The 20,302-nt window shown below is 50.7% G+C and overlaps 1 protein-coding gene and 1 pseudogene across 1 annotated transcript in view; both read right to left on the bottom strand.

Moving 5' to 3' along the window:
• Positions 1-19,449, bottom strand: part of XXYLT1 (xyloside xylosyltransferase 1) — a 166,865-nt gene extending 147,416 nt beyond the window's left edge. Inside the window, exon 1 of the mRNA XM_012640236.1 lies at positions 18,888-19,449. Within this exon, the coding sequence (XP_012495690.1) occupies positions 18,888-19,391 (504 nt within the window). The 5' untranslated portion in view covers positions 19,392-19,449. The remainder of the gene's footprint in view (positions 1-18,887) is intronic.
• LOC105806337 lies at positions 14,129-15,843 on the bottom strand (annotated as a pseudogene).
• Positions 19,450-20,302: the final 853 nt, after the last annotated feature.

Genomic DNA, 20,302 nt, shown 5'->3' with positions numbered 1-20,302 from the left:
CTGCACTTCACCATCTCCCAGGCAGCAAAGTAGACAACTTTCTTTAGTTCATTTGATCCACTTCCTGCCGGGATGTAAGCCCTACAAAGGCAGGGACTTTTCACCTGTCCTGTCTCTTGTGTTCGTTGAGCTACCCAAGATCCCGGGACAGTGCCTGGCATGTAGGAGGCACGCAGTAAACAGTGGCTGAGTGCAGGCTGCAGACAGCAATACTGGATGGGCTCACATGGACCTTAAAAATGCTCATCTCAAAGAAAGCAGCGCTCCTTTGCCTCTGGCTTTTGTGCAGGGCCAGCCTAGGCTTCCCTCTGTCAGCATAAATCTGCATTGCCTGGAGCCCCTGGGATCTGAGGACATTCCCTCAAGCTCTATGAAAGCACAGACAACTTAACTGAGCACGGGTTTGTGCTGCAGTGCTGCCAGAGGAGACAGCCAGGTCAGTGGGAGCATCAGGCCACAGCAGCCCTACCCCCACCTGCTAGTTCCCCAAGGCTCAGGTGTGAAGACCACTTGCTAATTGCAAAATCAAAGTGGGTGAGCAACATGCATAGAGCTGCGAGGCCATACAAATCACTGTTTCCAACAGGGAAAGTGGGGCCCAGCAAGGTGGGATGGGGTAAACCACTTGGGGCCAGCCCCAGAGCCAGGCCTGGACCTTCTCATACAGCCCTGCACCCGCCTGTGAGGGCAGCGAGGCCGGGGCAGACCAAGGTGGAGCTGCACTGAAGACTGAGTGCAGACTTGAGCAAAAGCCCACGCCACCTCCCGCTGGAGGAACCCTCCTCTCTGCCCTCCTCCACAGAGATTCTGACAACTCTGGGAAGACCAGCCCAAGTCTCTGCACAAGCAGGAAGTTTGGAGTGGTGCTAGGGAGCCTCTCAAGCTTGCCCTCAAAGTCTTCCGCCTGTCCCAGTCTCAAAGTTGCCCCCAAGATTCTACCTCCTATCTCAAAGGCAGCAGGATCCACACCAAGAAAAGGGGTCTGCACCAAGTGCTCAGGAGAAATGTTGTGGGAAGGGGGATAGTGGCGCTGGAGAAAGCTCGGCAGTGTCTTGCAAAGCTGAAGATGCACGCGCTCCAGGACCAGCCGGCCCCTTCCAGGTGTGCATGCAGGGCTCTGCCTGGGTGTTCATGAAGTTGGGGTGACAACAAAGGGAACCACCTAGCCATCTCTCAGAGGGAAAATGGGTAAACTGAGGCCCATCCAGCAGTTAAAATGACCCAGCAAGACCCACATGTACCAACAGGGATGAATCTCCAAATCATAACATTGAATGAAAAAAGAAATATGGAAAGGATATACACAGGAGAGCATTTATGCAACTGCTTAAAACATACAAAGCAATTATATATATATATATATATATTCTGCAAACATATATGTGGTAAAAGCAAAGTACAAAAACATACAAATTGCACAAAACATACTACCTTCTCATGTATAATAGTAAACATCTCTGGGGGGGCTGGGATGGGCTTTAGCTATATCTATGATATTTTATTTCCTTAAAAAAAGGAATCTTAAGCAAATGCAGCAAAATGTTAGCACCTATTTAACCTATATAATAGGAACACAGATGTCCGTTAAATTTTTTCTTAATTTTTCTTTCTTTTTTTTTTTTTTAAGACTAGTCAAGTACAGTAGTGATGGGGGGGGCAGTAGGAGGAGGAGGAGTTCAATCTGTAACTGACGGTGAACAATCAAGTGAGGTAACTCACTACCTTTGGACCAGCCAATTTTTGTTTTGACTTGTTTCATAATTAAAATTTTTTAACGTATAGAAAACAAAATACCACATAAGTGGAGGAAAAGCAGCGCTGTGCAATGTAGATCAGCAGCAAACTCTTTATGAAGAAAGGCCTAGGGCGTGGGCCTTGAGGACGCCACCGCCGGGCCCTGATCTGCGCGCACTGACGAGTGGGCGCGGCACCAGACAGGACTGGGAGCGCGGGAGGAACCGAGGAAGGCTTCCCTGGAACAGTTCAAGAGGAAAAAACCACATACGCAGAGACGGTCTCTGTGGTTGGTTTTTATCGTGTGAAAAATCAGAAACTCACAGAACAGCTTACAAAAGAAATAGGACAATGACTTACGATACGGCCATACGAACACGAAGCACGAGCCAGGGCAGCAGGTGGGGAGAGGTTTACGGCATACCCCGCCACGTGTGGGTCCCCGTTAGGCAGAATGAGCAAATAACACAATTCCCCTGCTACACCAAAATGGGGCCTGCCAGTGTGACATGGGCTCAAAGGGACGTGGGAAAATGAAGCTGGCTTGTTAGAATGAGATTTACAGCTCTGCACTATGCCAAGCAGGCCCACTCCGAGGGCTCCAGTGGGGCCCATCCACTGTGCCCCACCTGCCCACTCGCTCCAAGCACCTCCCCCTCACGCTTTCTCACACTCTCCCCAGCCCACGGCCCAGGGGCTAGGCTGGGTCCTCAGAGCAGCGAGATTTCCCTCTCATATTTCCAGGCTGCAACAAATGCCCCCGAGATTCCCACAAATCAAGTCCAGATGCTGCACATGTCACAGAAAAGGGCTCAGAAGTCAACAGATCCAGAAATCAGGAGTTTAAACAGCAAGGTCATATTTCATTTCCCAAAGCCAATTGCTTCAGACAGAGCTGTTGCCTTAAGTAAAAGAAACGTTTTCATTTTGCATTTGCCCTAAAAAGTCTCCCAACTGTCTGAGAGAGCCGTATCAGTACTAAATAGCTTCAGCTGCTCATGTTTCCGATCAAAGCAAAACCGCTCAGTGAGCCTGAACAACAGACGGGTAAACGGAACCAGCCTTCGGAACATCTTCATCCTCTGCAAACACGGCTCCCCAAACTCAACTCTTCAGAGGTTCGATCTTCACTGAGGAAGGGAGTCACTAGCTGAGGAGTTTTAAGCTGTAACATGGGAGGAAAATGATGCTCTCAGTTAAGTCACAGAGGCGCCTGCTGCCAAGCCCCACACCAGGGAGCACCGTCCTGGGGCAGGTGACCGGAGCCCGGGGCTGGGCAGTGTGCGGCCGTGCTCCCAGAGGCAAACAACTATCCACTGCCTCCCGGAGGGATGAGGCAGATCCAGAATGCAAGCCAGGCCTGGCTGAGCCACACCATACTCACTCACGGAACACACGCCCACTCCGCAGCTGCGCCAGGACAGAGAGGGAAACCAGACTCGGGCGTCCCCTCGAGGCCCCCCAGTCTGGCACACTCACCAGCACTGCAGGTAGAGCAGGGACAACAGCAGCATCAGAAAGACCCGTAAAGGCGACAGGTCTTCGTGGATACTCTAGGTGGGGAGTTTCCGTCAGACAATATACCAGCACATGGAGGGCTTCCGGGGCACACACTGAGTGTCGCACAGATCCACTCACAACGGGAGCCCACCGCCCGGGACTCAGAGATGCCCAGGACAGACAGGGCAGGACTGCAGCTAAAGGAGGACAGAACCGGGTGGGACACTGCAGGGGACTCCCTAGCCCACACAGCCCCCAACACGGGCTCAGGCTCAGCCCCAGGGCGGCCCAGAGTCAATAGCGGCAACTGCTGCTATCACTGACGATGGTGACAAATGTCTGAGAGAGCTCGGGTGAGTCCACACTCCTTGCCCCCCATCCTCCTCAGGGCCAAGGCCAAGAAACAAAGCAACATGTCACACAGGGGTAAGTTAGCAGGGAGGACTTGGTCAGGGTCTCTCTAGGGACTACCCCAGCATGAGGGGAACAACAGCCTCAAGACCCCACCCCTCACCCTCCCACGCAGGCGGGGTCTGGAAAGGACGAGTGCTTTGCAGCTTCCTGGCCCCAGTTTACACATGCCAGTGAGAGTGAGGGCCACAGACATAACTCAGGGCTAGAGTGTCCCTGCCCCTCTCACAGATGAGAAGCTGACGCTCAGAGACACTGAAAGGCCTTGCCAATGGAAGGCAGGGCCAGAGAAAGACCTAGAACCCTCAGTACCCCTGTCTCCAAGATGGGCAGGATCACCAACATCTGTGCAGGACCCTGCCCACCCCACTTCACCTGAAGCAAGTGCCCGGAGCAGGGGCGGGGGGGACAGCCTGCCCAGGACGCTGCTTGCCAGCTGGAGGCCCTGCAAGACCAAGTGGCCCCTCCAGGCCCAAGCTCCCTAGCTGTCTAAGGTGAGAGACAGTGAAGCCCCTCCCACCTCCCGCAGGCCAGCATCGGGATTTCTTTACAGGAATTCAAGGGAGACAGAAGAAGAGAAAGAAGTCTCCAAATCACACCTAAATCTTCCTGGCTAGTCTCAAGCTGCACCACTCCTATGGGAGAACCCATGTCAAGAGGTACCGGGAAACTTTCTTTACAATCATGTGGCCTCTGTAGGTGGCCAAGGACTCCAAATCCTGCACGTCTGAGAAGCACGCCCACAGAACGTCTGAGGAGCCCGGAGCGGCAGCCCAGCCCCCACTTTCCACGGCTTGCATTACACCCACCGTCCCCTGTGCTGGCATCCGGCTCCTCTAGCCTCCAACAGCTGGCAGAGGGGTCAGTGCCAGCACCCCAGGAGCCACCAGGGTGGAGTGGTCCGAGGTGGATCTGCTAGGAGCTCTGCACCTAGCAGAGCTGGGCTGAAGGAGTTAATCAGATAAAGAGAGGGACAGGTGTTCCAGGGGAGGTGTGAAGTGGCACGGGGTTACACTGCAACTCCAGGCAGTTTGGTAAGGCAGAGCCACATGAGAGTGACGCACTCCCTGAGATGTCCGGGTGGGCAGTCCTCTCTGCAGTCCTCTCTGCAGCTCCTGCTCTGGGGTCCTGACTGCTGTCTGACTCTCTGCCAGCCCAGACAGCCACACATTCATCCAGCCACTCCCCAGCCAGTCCCTCTGCCCCGCCTTCTGGTTATGACTCTTCTGCCAGGTACAGGGGACAGGGCCAATCTGTTGCCCCAGCTGCCTCAGTTCCCCTGTCTCGAAGATGGGCAGGTCACACCCTACCAATTGGCCACAATACACATCCTCAGGCTCCCTGCTCCCACAGAGCAGCCCCAGGCATACCTGGAATCCTCTGCCCTGTGTCTTCCTGCCCCTAGAGTGCAGGTGGCCTAGGGCACCTAGCAAAGCTTGCACTGTGCCTCATCCTGCACAGGTTTTTCAAGCTATGACTAAATCTACTTGCCAGAGCCCATGAAGTCCCTCCAGAGTCTCACAATGACCTCCCACCCTGGACTGCCCTAATGCTCTGGCGAGAGCAGGGCCACCTCACAGCACTCAGTGGGGTCAGAGCCACAGAGGGGAAGCCAGGGACCCCACTCAGGGACAGGGCAGGAGCCAGGCATATGAACAAGCTCTGCGAGTATGTGGGTCTGTAGGGGGTTATGTGGACCTCCCAGTGGCCTGGCCTTTTTAAAATCAGTTTACACTTGGCTGATCCCCCCCAAAAAAACAATTGGTATGTACAGTCAGACCAAGAAAACAAATCAAAAACCATTAAGGAGAGGTAAACAAAACATCAAAAATGCTCACAGTTTATTATAAACAAGTTTGAGTTGGAACCTTCTAGAAACTAAGGAACATTCACGCCATCCCTGAGAAGATGCACCAGGATCATCCATGTTGCCTACACAAGACTCCAAAGCACCCAGACTCCAGCTTCACCATCCTGACAAGCAGCAGCAGCACCTTCTCCAGAACAGCCAGCTCGATGCCCCAGGTCGGCATTTACGGAGCCTCTGCCCAGGGCCACTGACATCAAATAAGGCCACAGTGTCGGGTGCTCTCAGAGAGCGGGAAGGGGTGCGGGCCTATGGGGGGGGAGTTGGGGAGGGTGAGAGAAGAGAACACTGTAGTTTGGGGAAGAACATGAAAGAACATTGAAGAAGACTGGAAAGAACATGAGGACACTCTGAAATAAACCTGGGCAGAATGCTGTTTTGCAAGCAAGCTGCACTACCCCCACAACTGAATCAACAAGTATAATATTTGCCTGGCAGGGGAGATACTATGATCATGAATAAACCAGTGGGTGCCTTCTAGAATGAGGAGGGTCCCTGCTGCCAACACATCTACTCAGGTACCAGTAGTAGCAGCCACCATTTACTAATCACCTGCCACTTGCTGCCTCATGTTATCTGTTACCCGAACAGCACACCTGTTCTCCTAGCCCTGAACAGGGCAACAGAGGCCAGCCTCTGGGACACTTAGTCCCACCAGCAGAGGATCACTTATGGGGCTGCTTAACAGTAATCACCTCAATAAATAAAACAAATGACTTTAATTTAAAACACATTAAGTTAACAGCAGGCTTTCTGCCAACTGACAAGGCTTGGCTCAGCTGCTCGGAACAGGCAGAGTTGCCTCTTGGGGTCAGAGCCCCTAAGTAAGTCAAGGTCCCTGGTCCTGGGGGAAAAGTGAGGGATGTGGTATCACTCTGGTCATCTTGACCAGTCTTCCACAACCTGCAGGACAGACAGTGTGAGTGGCCCAGAGGCCTGGACGGAAGGGCTGAGGAAAAGCAGCACAGACTCCTTAGGGGCCCGCCAGGTACCCCGGAGCGCCCGAGCTCCCCCTCTGGGCCCCTCTCAGTGGTAGCCGGACTCCTCCTCCCAGGGAGGGGCCTCCCTCCCCGAAAACAGACGGGAAGCTCTCGTCTCACCCGGGGACAGGCCTGGGAGGTGGGACTCCGACCCCCCCCCCCCGACAGCCGTGGACGCCAGGGCTCCAAGGCTCCGAGCAATTGAGCTGCTCTGGAGGTGCGCCCCGCAGCACCTGCCACACGGAGGCTCGGGCATTTGCCCAGCTGCCCACCCAGTGCCAGGACGCCGAGAGGCCACTCTAACAGACACACCTCCCACACCGTACGCGGAAGCCCACCCAGGTGTGACCCCAGTGGAGCGGGAAGGACGCGCCCCGGGGGAGCTGCGAGGCCCGGGGGTTGGCGCCCGGCTGGGGTCCCAGGTTGGCGACGGAGGAGGGGAGGGGGCCATCCATCCGCACGCTTCCCGTGTGCTGCCAGATCCGACCTCCCCAGCTGCTTGTTCATCCGCCTTTTTCAAAGGGCCTCATCAGGAAGTGACGGCCACGATCACCACGCTGACCCCCTTTCACTTGAGTGCCCCTTTCTAATCACCCGGGGCGTGGCGGGGCTCCGCGAGAGCCTGGGCTGCGGAAGCGGCGCGCCTCGCAGCGCGGCGTCCGGCGCGCAAACGCGGCGCGGCGGCGCCCTCCAGCGGCCATGAGGGGCACCGCACTCGCCCGTGGTCCGCCCTGGCCGGAGCTACCACGTCGGTGCCGAGGGCAAGTTCTGCCCCGGTGCCCGCGGGTCTCGCGGAGGACGCGGCCCCTGTGGGCCACCCTGTAGCTTCTCCTGCTCCGGGCCTGGGAGGCCCTCGTGCTGACTGTGGCCATGGAGGTCTCCCAGCGATCATCCCCAAGCAAAGGACAAAATATGTGGTCCCCCTCCCAATACAGCTCCCCAATACTGACTCCCGGTCAGCCCCAAGCATAGGGCAGCGGGACAAGTATCCCCAAGGGACCGGCGAGGATCCTGTCCCCGGGGCCAGGACGTGCGGCCTCCCCTCCCCAGCGAAGCACATCCGGGGGGGACGGGGAGATGAGGCTCCACTGCGGGGGGCGAAGAGCACAGGCCTTGCCAACTCGCTGTGGGTGTGAGGTGCTGGCTCTCGACCGGCCCTGCCAAAGGCCCCGAGGCCGCTGATAACACTGACACTCAAACAGAAGAGGGAAGGGGCAGGGCTGGTTCTAACCTCGGCCCTGTGTGGCACTGAGTCACTGCCCCTCTCTGACCCAGGGACTATCAGCTCCGCGGGGGGCACTGCACCTAGGGGTTCGGAATTTGCTTCCTCTTCCAATGTTTGGCGACTCTGCAATGCTCTGAAGCTGCGTGGGGCAGAAGCTGCACTCGCAGCAAGCACAGTTTTTGTTCAGATTGAATGTTATTTATTGGGGCTGCCTCCGCAGGGGGATGATACAGATTGCGAGGTGGGCTACTGTGCACCCCTCATCCCCACCACCACAGTCCCAGGCACAGCTGCTGGCTCTGTCCTGAGGCGCCTCCTATTCTAGGAGCTCATAAGCCACCTGATCTTTCAGCCTCGGGGACTCCATACCTCCTTCACCAGTTTCAGTGATGCTCAAATGAGGCATCTGCAAAAGCACTTTTATAAACTCTAAAGTGCTGAACAAATGTTACTATTATTCTCCCAATCAAGTCTTCATTCTAGTAACACCACTTGCTGATTTTAGGCAAAACATTCCTGTACGCACCAGAAATTTCCAAACCATGTTCTTCAGAATATGCACATTTCCAGATATGTTATTATATCTTTGAGGTGAAGGAGGAGAAAGTCAAAGTAACTGGCTTTCTTGTAAAATCTGTTTTGGAAAATGTATATGAAAATACCAAATACATTTATGTAGTTGTCCCTATCAATATGTAATCATCTCACTATTAGTCATTAGGGAAATGAAAATCAAAACCAAAATGAGATACTACTTCATACCCACTAGAATAGCTATACTCAAAAAGACAGACAATAACAAGTGCCGGTGAGGATGTGGAGAAATTGGAATCCACACACACCGCTGGTAGGAATATAAAATGGTGCAGCTACTTTGGAAAACAGTCCTCAAAAAAGCAGTTCCTCAAAAGGTTGAACAGAGTTAACTTATGACCCAGCCATTCCACTCCTAGATTGTACCCAAGAGATCTGAAAACATGTCCACACAAAAACTTACAAATGAATGCTCACAGCAACATTATTTATAGTAGTCAAAAAGTGGAAACAACCCAAATGTCCACCGATGAAGGGATAATGTGGTATGTCCATACAATGGGTATTATCGAACTATAAAAATGGATTAAGTATTGATACATGCTACAACGTTAACATTGAAAACATTATACTTTGTGAAAGAAGCCAGACACAAAAGACTACATATTGGATGAGTCCATTTATAGTAAACATTCCAAATAGACAAATTTATGGAGACAAAAGCAGATTAGTGGTTTACAGGGGATAGGAGGACAGGAAGATGGGGAGTGACTGCTAACAGATATAGGGTTTCCTTTTGAAATGATGAATATGTTCTGGAATTAATGATCATAGTTGCACAAGTTTGCGAATATACCAAAAACCACTCAATATACTTTAAAGGGGTGAACTTTATGGCACATGAATATCTCAATTCTTAATTGCAAAAAAAAGTAATTACCTATCTTTCAAAAAATGGTCTGTAGGAACAGAGAACAGTCAGGAATGTGTGAGGAATTACTGATGCCCGAAGCTGGAACATTTCATCTGTACATTGAGGCCCTCATACAATTTGTAAGTCATTCATCTATCAGCGTATTTCATCTATATAATGATACCTGGCCTATGTTACGGGCTTTGCCTTATAATTTCAACACATACTTGTGGAATCATCTAGAGTTTATTGTATTTGATATAATACTATACAAAGTTATTCCTTATAGATGCATGATTATAAAGTTTTCCATGCAAAACATATATTAGCACACAAACTACTACAGTTGTTTTCGCAAGTATAATGTAAAAGAATGCCTCTGTTACATGCATTTGGTAAAATACACACTGTTCTCTAAATACTATCATAGGAAACATCAGCCTATCTTTTCCAAGAACCTCTCACTTCAGGACACATTTCTTTGATCACCTCTTACCCAGACTGTCATAACTTATTCAAAAGTTTCATTCAGGTGCAAAGTGCCTGCTGCTGTGACAAGCTGGAAAATCGAGTGCATTTCCAGTGTCACCTGTTTGTCATTAGTTTCAGCAATGACCCAGCCAGCACTGAAGTCTTCACACTCGGGCTTTTTCTCAAGCCCCAGTAGGAGATGAGGTACTCATCTTTTCCAAGCCACTCGCATTAAAAGAAACTCCGAGAATCCCCCAATGCACTCGTGGAGCTTTAACGTCTGTGTTCCACTCCTAGTCCTCGGCACATGCTCCTCCTGGAATCCCACGATCACTTGTAAATGGGTGCTACGGTGTGTGTCCCCCAGAATTCATGTGTTGGAAATCTGATCCTCGATGCGGCAGTGTTGGGAGGTGGGGCTTTAAGAGATGATTAGGTCATTAAGAGGGATTAATGCCTCTCTCAGAAGCCTGGGAAAATTCTGTGGGAGTGAGTTCTCGCTCTCACGGGACCAGATTAGTTAGGGAAAGAGCAGGTTGTTAAAAGCAAAGCGTCCTTGTGTTTTGCCCCTTATTCACGTCCCCGCTCCCTCTTCCACTTCTTCACTGTGTTACGACACAGTACAAAGCCCTCACCAGACAGTGGGGCCATCCTCTTAGACTTCCCAGCCTCCGAAACCGTGAGCTAAATAAACTTCTTTCCTTTATAAATTGCCCAGTCTCAGACATTCTGTTACGTAACAGAAAACAGACTAAGAACGTGGGGAATGCACATAGCTTCCTTTTTTTCCCTAACTTGTCATCCGGACAGCAGTCTCTGCCTTCATGGAGCTTACATTCTAGGGTTGTGGAGAATGTGTAGGAGACAGACTTTAAAAAAATACATAAATAGAGAATCAGATTGAGACACATTCTGAGAGAGAGAGTGAAGCAGGATAAGGAGACAGGGCACGTGTGAGTGTCCAGGATGGGGAGTTGTTGGCTATTGTATAGGTGGTCAAGCAAGGGTCCACTGATAAGGTGACATTCCAGCAGAGACTAAAGGAAGTGAGGGAGTGGCTGCTGGCAAGACGCCCTCAGAGAGAACTGCAGGTGTGACGGCCGGCCTTAGGTTGCAGTGTGCTCTGCATGTTTGAGAAAGCAAGGATCCTGTTTATTCGTTTGCAGCCTCTCTCTTCCTACTAGAATATAATCCCCACGAAGGCAGAGACCTTACTTACTTTTCTCATCTCTTGAGGTTTATAGGAACCCATAAATGCCATGCCTATTTCTGGCCTGAGTTGGAAGTGACAGACACAGTAGGCACGCAGCCTCCTATCCTGGAACACGAGAACCAGAAATGAACATGTGCATAAAAGAAATACCCAAGTCGATGGGAAAGATGAGGGCTGGCATGAGGGCTGCTTCAGAAAAGGGGTTCAGGGAAGGCCTTTCTGAGCTGATACCTTGGTGACAGCACAGGAGAAATACACAAAGAAGCAACGTTGCTGTCCCCTGGAGGGTGTACCAATAGTGGCTGCTGGGCCCCACCAGGCCTCTGCAGAGGGCTGGTCACCTGGGGGGAGGAAGGATGAGAAATGGAGGTGCCCTGAGGCCTGCTCACTGTGTTTATTTTCCCAGAAGTCAGTAGAGTAGAACCGTGTTATGAGACTAAACCCTAAATGACGGACACAGCAGCATTGGACTGAAGTGGACTAAACACAACACAGCAACACAGATGTGATGGTCAAAGCTCTAGCAGCCATACTGGACCACAAAGTCAAGGGCCGCTCCCTAGGAATGGTGAAGCTGAAAGGAGCTGAAGCCCCTATGCCAGCCCAGGAATGCCTACCTCTGGACTTCAGTGGGATAAGAAATTAGCTCAATCTTGTTTAAGCTACCATTATTTACTCTGTCAAACCCGATACAGCAAGAGAGGCTCATGGAAGAAATTCTTGACCTAAGTTTTGAAGCGTGGGATCCCACTTGACAGTCAGAACGAGAGAGCAGATGGCGTAGAAGCAGAGCAAGCGGAGCTCAGCCAGCTGCTATGGGTCAAGAACGCTGGAAGGATCTGGGATGCCCGGTAGCCAGGAGCAACTGGAGGTTTTGAATGGAAGTGATGTGATAAAAGCATTTTAGCAAGGTGAATGTAGCTCCCTTTTGCGGTCAGCAGAGCCTCAATGAAAGAGGGCTGTTCAGTCAAATGGTTCTTGAATGCCTACTATATGCCAAGCATCCTGCTCCCCAGGGAAGGCTGCACAGAGCAGAGGATGCCTGGCTGGGATGCCTGAGATCAGCGGGAGAGCACCACGCCCTCCGGTATCCTTTACAGCAGGGACTCCCACACCTGCCTATGCAGCTCTAGGCAAATACAGATTCCCAGGCCCTGCCCACAATTCTGACCCACAGACTGGGACAGGATTCTGTATTTTTAGTAAGTGTCCCCAGGGGATTCTGACAGTTAGAAAATGGACCTATTGTATAGGCTACAAGCAGCTCCTGTACTGGTGCCTGGAATATAACAGGTTCAGACATTTATTAAATAAGTTAACAAAGAATATATTTTCATACTGTTAGGAGGTAAGAAACTAATAGATTTTGAAAAACTTTTAATAATAGTCAAAACAATATTTTTCTGGTTAAATGAATTATTTTGGCTAATATTTAATTAACCAAAATACAATCTAAGGTCATTAATAATATTCTGATTTATTTCCACAACCATTTCAGCTAAAATATGTTTCTATGTCACTTGCAATGGCCTGAGCAGAGACCTCCAGGTGTGGGCACAAGTCCTCTGCCAGTTTGTTGTGACCTTGTTTGCATCTTGCAGTCACAGTGGAGTCCCACAGCCACCCTAAGGGAAGAGGATCCCCCAGGCTGTCTCTGGGCAGTTGGGTGGGCAAGGAGCTGCCTTGCTCTTCCCAAGGAGTTCAACATAACTGAAGAAAATTGTCCCTGGGGGTAAACTGCCCTCTGGACCTTATCTTACAAGAGAGAAGTGCTCCTTAAAGCGGAAATCTGGCACAAAGGGAAGAACATTGGCCTAGGATGCAGGACTAACCCCAACTGGGTAACTCCCCACGTGGTCCTGGGCAAGTTTCCTCACCTATTATGCCATATACTCTTGACTTTCTTGCTATATACATTATATACATCTTGCCTTCCAGCTCTGATCCAACCTGGGTGAGGTTTTTTTGGTTTTTTTGCTAAACAGCAAAAAAAAAAAAAATTTATTAAGGCTTATATTCTCCTAGGGGAAAGTAACCCGATATCATTCATGACTCCATACAGGCAGTGATAGTTCAGAGGGAGTGATACATTCCAAATACAAGTCTAAATGATACAGCTTAAACTTGAACTCAGAGAGTCTTTTGGAGTTTTCAGAGGGCGTCTGTCATCTAGGACAGTAAAGATCTTCAACAATGGGCACGTGCTGATTTGGTATGCTGGAACATCAGGCATGAGCAACGTTTTTGTGCTTAAACTCAAACTCCAGGTGGTGGTGAGTTCTTCAACAGTCCCTCGTTCCCCAAAACATGACAGAAAATTCATTTTCTAAAAGGTTTTGTTTTTCATTTTTACCTAATCATCAGGGGAAACAAATTAGATATACACAGTGACATTTACAATACAATCGGCAGCATCATCCATCACACTTTTATCCGATCTTACATTTAAAGTGCACCATTATTGGTATAAAAACTTAAGAGGCATCCGGATTCTCAAGAGAGGAAAAAGGGGAAAATTAGAAATGATCTGCAAACAACTAAGAACACCTGAACACTGAACCAGACCTCGAACATCTTGCAAACCCTCTGCACGTGGAACACCACCACGATCCAGCCAGGTCAGATGATAGGGCAGCGCAGGGCAGAGCAGCTGGCTTGGTGGGCAACAGATTGTGAAAGGACAGACTTTCCAGGGAAACCAAATACGTCTACCAAATTCAAAAAATTAAACTTTATCTTTCTGTCTAGTATTAAAATCAAATGGGCAGATTAGAATTTTAGACAGATAACAAATTTTTAAAATGGCAAACCAGGTGAGCAAAGTGATCATTAACTTTTAGATTTCAGTATTTTGAGGAGATTTTAACAGAATACTCCAAATGACAGCACAACTCATGGTTTCTTATGTTTGCTATAAAGCAATAAAGGGGTGAGAAATATGAAATTTCATGTAGAGATATTACATAACTGTGGATATAAGAACATAATTTCTGCCAGAATAAAATAAATTTTGGCATAGATTAGGTTTTTGCTTTGCTTTGTTTGTTTTTAGGGATACTTATATTTCACATTAGGTCAGTCCGTGAAAAAAATATTCCTTTATTAGGGAGTTCTATGGTATTACAACATACAGAGAAAAAACCCAAATGAATGTAGACACATCTGTGCAAAAATAAACTACAAAGAAGGTAAAGATGCAACACATCACCCCTGCACAGGATGACACACTGGAGCTGACCAAGCACACATTTTTTTAAAATCTGTTTTTCAAAGTCAAATGTTAGCATGTATAAGAAACTGGTTTGTTCTTATTGTTTGGATTCTGCCATTTCTTTGCTTCAATTCTGCACACCACCTCCTTCTCCTGGCGCTTCTCATAGTAAGAAAAGTCTTTGAAGATGGAGGTTGCATGCTTATAAGGAACGATAATTTTCAGCACTTGTTTTGCTTTTTCTAAGGGCACCTCCTGTGTGTTGCAAGAGTTTGTGACCAGTTTGTCATTATTCTCCGATCTGATGTGCCGAAGCTGGTTTTGGGGCACATCCTTGACAAAATCCACTTCGTATCGAACTTCCCCTTTGATGGCCTGAGACCAGACCCCAGGACTGGTGATGAAGTCCCCCTGGGGGACTTCATCTCAGCCACCCCACAGAAACTCCCACTCCCATTGATGCTGAAGAGCAAGTGGACAAAGACATGCCCTTTGCTGCTCAGGGGGCAGAAGGCCCTGTCCAAGCACTTCTTGCCATGTTCTAGGTTACACCGGTACACCAAATAGAGTACTCAACGGAGGGGTGAATGTCATTCTCAGAATAGCTCTTTATGAACACGTGTCTGCTTTTAAGATTCCAATCAAACTCTTTGGGATTGTAGCTGTGGTCAGCACTCAGTTTTTGAAGGACAAGGTGGGATTCTACCGGGGCAGAATTAGGGTGGGTATTTACAAGAGAATTACCATCACTGCTGGCCCCTCCGCTCTGCCCAAATGCCGTGTTTCTGTGGCAAGGGGCGACTCAGCAGGTTTGGGGTGCCCGCTGAGGGCTCTGATACTGTGGTTGGGCCAAAGGGGGAGGATGAGCTGGAAGCACCTGAGCCACCTGCTGGGACTATGGGGCAGAAAGGGGGCATGGCACCTCCTGGGGGGCTGGAGCCTTCGGCCCGGGTCCCTCGTTATCCCAGGTGCCAATGTCCATGTTATGCTTTATAGGTAGAGCGGGCAGCACACCCCGCCTCCCCTGTACAGGCCTGCTCTTTGTTTTCATTTTAGGCTGTGGTTTTGTAGGCCTGTTGGCAATGGCAGCCCATGAGGTCAGCTTTGAAACTGGTATACTCACATTTGTCCCACCATTGCTGGTAAGGACCCAGTCAATGCCATGCTGCTGACAAAAAAGCCTATCATTTCAACTCCAGAGATGGTGATATCCCTGATCTTCAGGCCAACCATGTCTGCTTCAGGCTGTTTACCCCGGGGCCTTGTTGAGGGTGTCATTGTGAAAGCCTGTCTGGCCATCGGCAACCAGCCACCTAGGCAGCTCAGAGGGTAGGTGTAGCTGCTCCCGTATGCGGGGCTCTGAGTCTGCTGCCCTTGAGACCCACTTGGGCCGCATGCTGAGAACACAGGGTTTGGGGGGGAAATTAAACCTGTGCTGATAGATGTTATTCCCCAGACCCTGAGGCTGCCCTAAAACATCATCGTGCATAAAAAGATGGTCTCCGTTATGGGCTGTCTGTAGGTGGTGAGGTATGGAACCAGAGGGTCCCCGTGGTGGACCCCAGAGCCTCAGTGAGGGAGTAAGGAAACCCAGTGGACAGTGGGTAACAGCTGGACGGGCAGGGATTGCTCACTGAGGGGCAACTGTCACTCTGATTTGACCATCCAGAAAGGTAGGGCTCAAAGTCGTTGTCATGAACCGTATCCTTCTGATACAAAGAACCATTTTGTATTTTATTATCTTGTACTTTTGTCCTCTGGGGGCCCACACTGGTGGTCAACATACTTCATGAACAGCCTGGTGCAGCGTGAGGCAAGGCCTGTCACCTGTGCTCACATGACCATGAGCCATACTGCCAACTCCTGGGCGACAGCAGTGGTGGTGGCTGTGAGCCCCAGATGCGGACGCACGGAGGAGGCACCATCTCCAATGGTGGCTGTGGCCTGGGTGAGAAATTCTAGTTTTCTCCTTCCTAATCAATACTGAAAACATAATTCTCCATATAAAATTCACTCACGTATGTAAGGCATGATGTTAGATGCTGGGCATACAACATTTAAACTCCCTTAAGGAGTTTAGAGTCTACCAAGACTTTAGACAAATTATTAATTCAATAATTATATAAATACAACTGTGATAAATGTTATTAAGGAAAAGTACTTCGAGCTTTTGGAGTGTGCAATGGGGGCTCAGGAAAGGTTTACCAAGGAAATAACGTAAAAGCTGAAACCTGAAATCTGAGTCCCAGTTAAGGATGGGGGGAGGGAACACTCCAGGCAAAGGGAAAGGCATGTGTGAAGTGGTCGCTGGTACAGGGAGAAGCACTCTTTTCAGGAATACTCTAAACCTGAGGAAGAATTAAATCACAAAATAAAGCAAACCTTTAGAACCACACATTTAAAGAAAAAAAGAACACCTTTTATCACAAACAGAAAACAAATTCACAAAATATGAACTCAAAAGTAATGAGAGTAATTTTATGCCAGGACTGATAACCCTTACCCGACCACTGCCATCCATCTGACCCCTCAGCAGGGGAGGTGTCAGTTCCCTCAGGCCACGTGCAGCTGTCTCCAGGCCTTGGGTGAGGCTGTGAGAACTGGGCCCAGCAAAGGGATGGAGTCTGAGCATGAAACATACTCCAAGACAGGAGCCTGATGCTGAGGCTGGACTCACCCCTGGGCCACTATTTATGGTTCCAACTAAGTGCCAGGCACTGTAAATAGGGATGGGTGAGAAGACATGATACAGTCACAGCCCCAGGGAAGTACAAGAGGGAAGAAAAGGAAGACAAATCTTTCAGCTGGGGGTTCCTTACCCGGCTCCAAGGAGGGGATGGCATCTGATGATGGGCAAAACGTGGAAATGGAGAAAGAGGATCCATGAGCAAAGGCATGAAAGCTGCAAAGCACTGGGTGTGCAACAAGAGCTGCAGCTAGAGCCAGGGACACGAGGAGGGTAGAGACCTGGCAATGGTGTAGAGTAAGCCCAGCATGCTACTTCTGACTCAAAGGTGAAGAGATGACAATGCTGGTCTTCAGGGTGGTATCTGCAGACCTGGTTAAATCCCAGATCTGCCCAGACTGACCCTGTGGCCAAAGGCTTTCGGTTTTCTCCCCTAGACTAGGGAGGGTTTTCTCAAATATTAGGGTCCTTAAGATCACCTGGGACAGGGTGCCAGGCCCCACCTCCAGAGATTCCAATTAGGTAAATCCAGATGGGCCCCAGGCTGAAAACCCCAAGTCAGACAGTGAGTCCCAAAGGCCTCTCCACCCACAAGCTCCTGGACCTGGATTCTTGGCCTCCTACAGCACGAAGTCCAGCCCCAGTGCCCTTCCCTAACCACAGTGATGTTCCTGACGTGCTTCTTTGTTCATGGGTGGGCAAGGAGCTGCCTTCCTCTTCCTAAGGTTTCTAACACAACTCAAGTCAATTTAAATTGCCCTCCAGACCTTTTCTTGCAAGAAAGAAGTGCTCCTTAAAGGGCAAATATGGTACAAAGGGAAGAACATGGCCTAGGACGTTGCAGAGGAAGCAGGAACGGAGAGCTGTGGAGGGTTGGGCATGGACAGTCCCCAGGGTCTAGGGACATTCTCAGGAAAGGTGAAAGCTGAGTAAAGAGTGGTCGAGGGCCTAAGAGGACATTCTGGGCAGAAAATGCAGCTTGTATAAAGGCACATTCACTACAGTTAAGACATAAGGTTCACACAGAAGAAGGAAGAGAGGTGACGCCAGAAAGCAGGGCCAGGCTCGCAACACAGAGAGCCCTGCCAAGAAATTAGGACTTGACTCTGTAGGCAACAGGGAGCCACTGCGGACCCCTGAATCCTGCAGGATCCTGCCAGCAGCTCCCCTTAGTCACTCACTCAGTCACAGCCTTAGCACCCTCCCCCACCCAACACTGGTCTCCATCCTTTGGAACACTTACTACTCCTTTTCCACAAATCCCTTGGATTCCCTCTGTACAATTATTAGGTCAAAATAAGGCAAGCAATTTGACTGAAGTAATTCATACCAAGTCAGGAACCCAATCTTGGACAGGCAGAACCAGGCGGTAAAGTGAGATGGTGGGGAGAAATGGGCACTGCCACAATGGCAGGTTGGTCCAGCCTGGCACAAGGTGGTTAGCTGTGCTCTCCTCAAATATCCTTTCCTCTTAGAGCTTCCCTTCCTCACTTGGAGTAACCTGCGAGTTCTCTAAATAGGTTCATGATCCTTCAGGGCAGAGGAGAAGGGGGGACAGAGAGAAGATGAGATAGTTCATACTAGGTTTGACCAGATCCGACTGAAATACTTTAAGAGCTAAGAGAAATATCACTGCAACTTCGACACTTTCAGAGGCTTCACTAAGACCCTGTCCAGCAGACTTTGCTGGGAGCAACAAATGGTGCCTTCAAATGATCAATCTCATCCTCAAAAGTCAAAGACTGAGGAACATAAAAAGAGGTGCAGACTCTGAAGGCACTGCTGAACCCTGCAACGCTAACAAATGGGGCGTGCTGATTCTCCTGGGGGCTGCACTTAATGCGGGGGAAGGCCAGGGAGAGAAGGGGAGCGAGCGACGTTAAGGTCAGTTAACACCGCAGCTTCACTCCCGCACCAGCTAAGCGCCTCTGGCTCCCGGACACGCCCCCGGGCAAGGCCTCCCACTAGCTGTGAGCGCACATTTAGGGAAGGACGGAGGGAGTCAGGTCACAGGCGTTGCAATTAGGCAGCGCAGCGAAGACCCTACCCCTCATCCCCTGGAGCCCTGCCCGGAGCGCGCAAGACCGCACCTAGGGCCCAGTGGGCCACCCACCGGGAGACCCTAGCTGCAGCCCCGCTCACCTTGCACTTGAAGCCGGCGGCGGGCGGCAGGAGCTCCCGCAGCAGGACCTTGGCCACCTCGCGGCTGGCTTCCTCACTCACGAAATGAAGGTTAAGCACTTCGTGCGTCTCGAACTTGGCGAGGCGCAGCAGCGAGCGCAGCGCGACGCGGGCCTTGGCCTGTAGCGCGGCATTGTGCTCTGCCTTGGTGAACATCATCAGCAGGTGGTAGTCCACCGGCCCGGACCCCCCGCCCTCCAGGCTCTTGGCCTTGGCGCCCGGGGCCGGCGCCACGGAGCCTCGCGCCACCTCCGGCGCGGGCGGCGAGGACGCGGCGGGGACCCCGGCGCGGGCCTCCTTCAGCCTCTTGGTGGCGCTAGAGAAAGTCTCCCGGCCCGAGCCTAGGTAGTAGAAGGCACAGACGGCAAGCGCCGCGGCCAGCAGCAGAGCGCAGTAGTGGGAGCGCACGGCGCCCAGGCGCGCCATGGCCCGAGCGCATGGGGGCCAGCCTCGGAGCAGGCCCATGCGCCACGAGCCGACAGACCTGGTAGCCAGGAAGGGCCACCGGCGACCAGTAACCCGGCAGCCACTTAGTAGCACTGGCAGCAGGCGGCGGCCATGGCGGAGGCGGGGCCGCGCTACCCAGAGCCAATCGCGAGCGCTGATGCACGGAGAGGCGGGGCCAGGGCTGTCGGCAACCGCTGGGTCCTAGGTTCGGAGGGATTACGGGCCGGATGGACCGCGTGTGGGCTCTAGAGGCCCAGCGTGGGAGGAGCGGGCTGAGAACCCAGGCGTACGGAAGGCCTGCCCGCTGTGCAGCCTGTGAGAACTGGCGCGCCTACGTGCCCAGCCCCAGAGGCTAGATCTCGAAGCCGAGCCTTGAAAGGGACTGAAGCGACCCAATGCAGGACTTTCGGTTAGCAAAAAGATAAACTGGGCGCAGGAAAAGGGAAAACTTTTATTTCTGTATCTTTTCTTCCTAATTTGCTGGAGCCTTTCTCCCCCTCTCCCTTCATACCTTGGATACTAGCTGGAGATAGGAAATTTAAACTAGCAAGGTGCTTGCCCTTTCACGCTGAAGTAGTAATGACACTCGCGGCGCCTCCCACCCCGCTGCCCAAAACGCCATGATAATTCAGACAGCCACTGAGTAGTAACACCCGAGAGAGTGGTATTAATTCGTTTTCATTTTTGAAACAGACTTTGACACTTTATCAAGAACCTTAATATGTCCCAGGGAGTTCTGCAAATTCTTAACTGAGGCACACTAAGTTAATTTGCCCAAGGTCACACAGCCAGTGGCAGTGTTAAGCCTAGATAGTTGAACACTGCCAACTAGATAAATAAAAACCCATTAACCTAAACCTTCTAAGAATTGATGGTGTACCAGTAGTTTTGAAGTAAACATGTACAAGTGGTCTGCATGCTTAAAAGAG

The sequence above is a fragment of the Propithecus coquereli genome, unplaced genomic scaffold (assembly GCF_000956105.1).
Source record: "Propithecus coquereli isolate 6110/MARCELLA unplaced genomic scaffold, Pcoq_1.0 Scaffold10, whole genome shotgun sequence".
Taxonomy (NCBI): Eukaryota; Metazoa; Chordata; class Mammalia; order Primates; family Indriidae; genus Propithecus; species Propithecus coquereli.
Note: the sequence above shows the minus strand (reverse complement) of the source record. Positions and strands in the feature narration are given on the sequence as shown.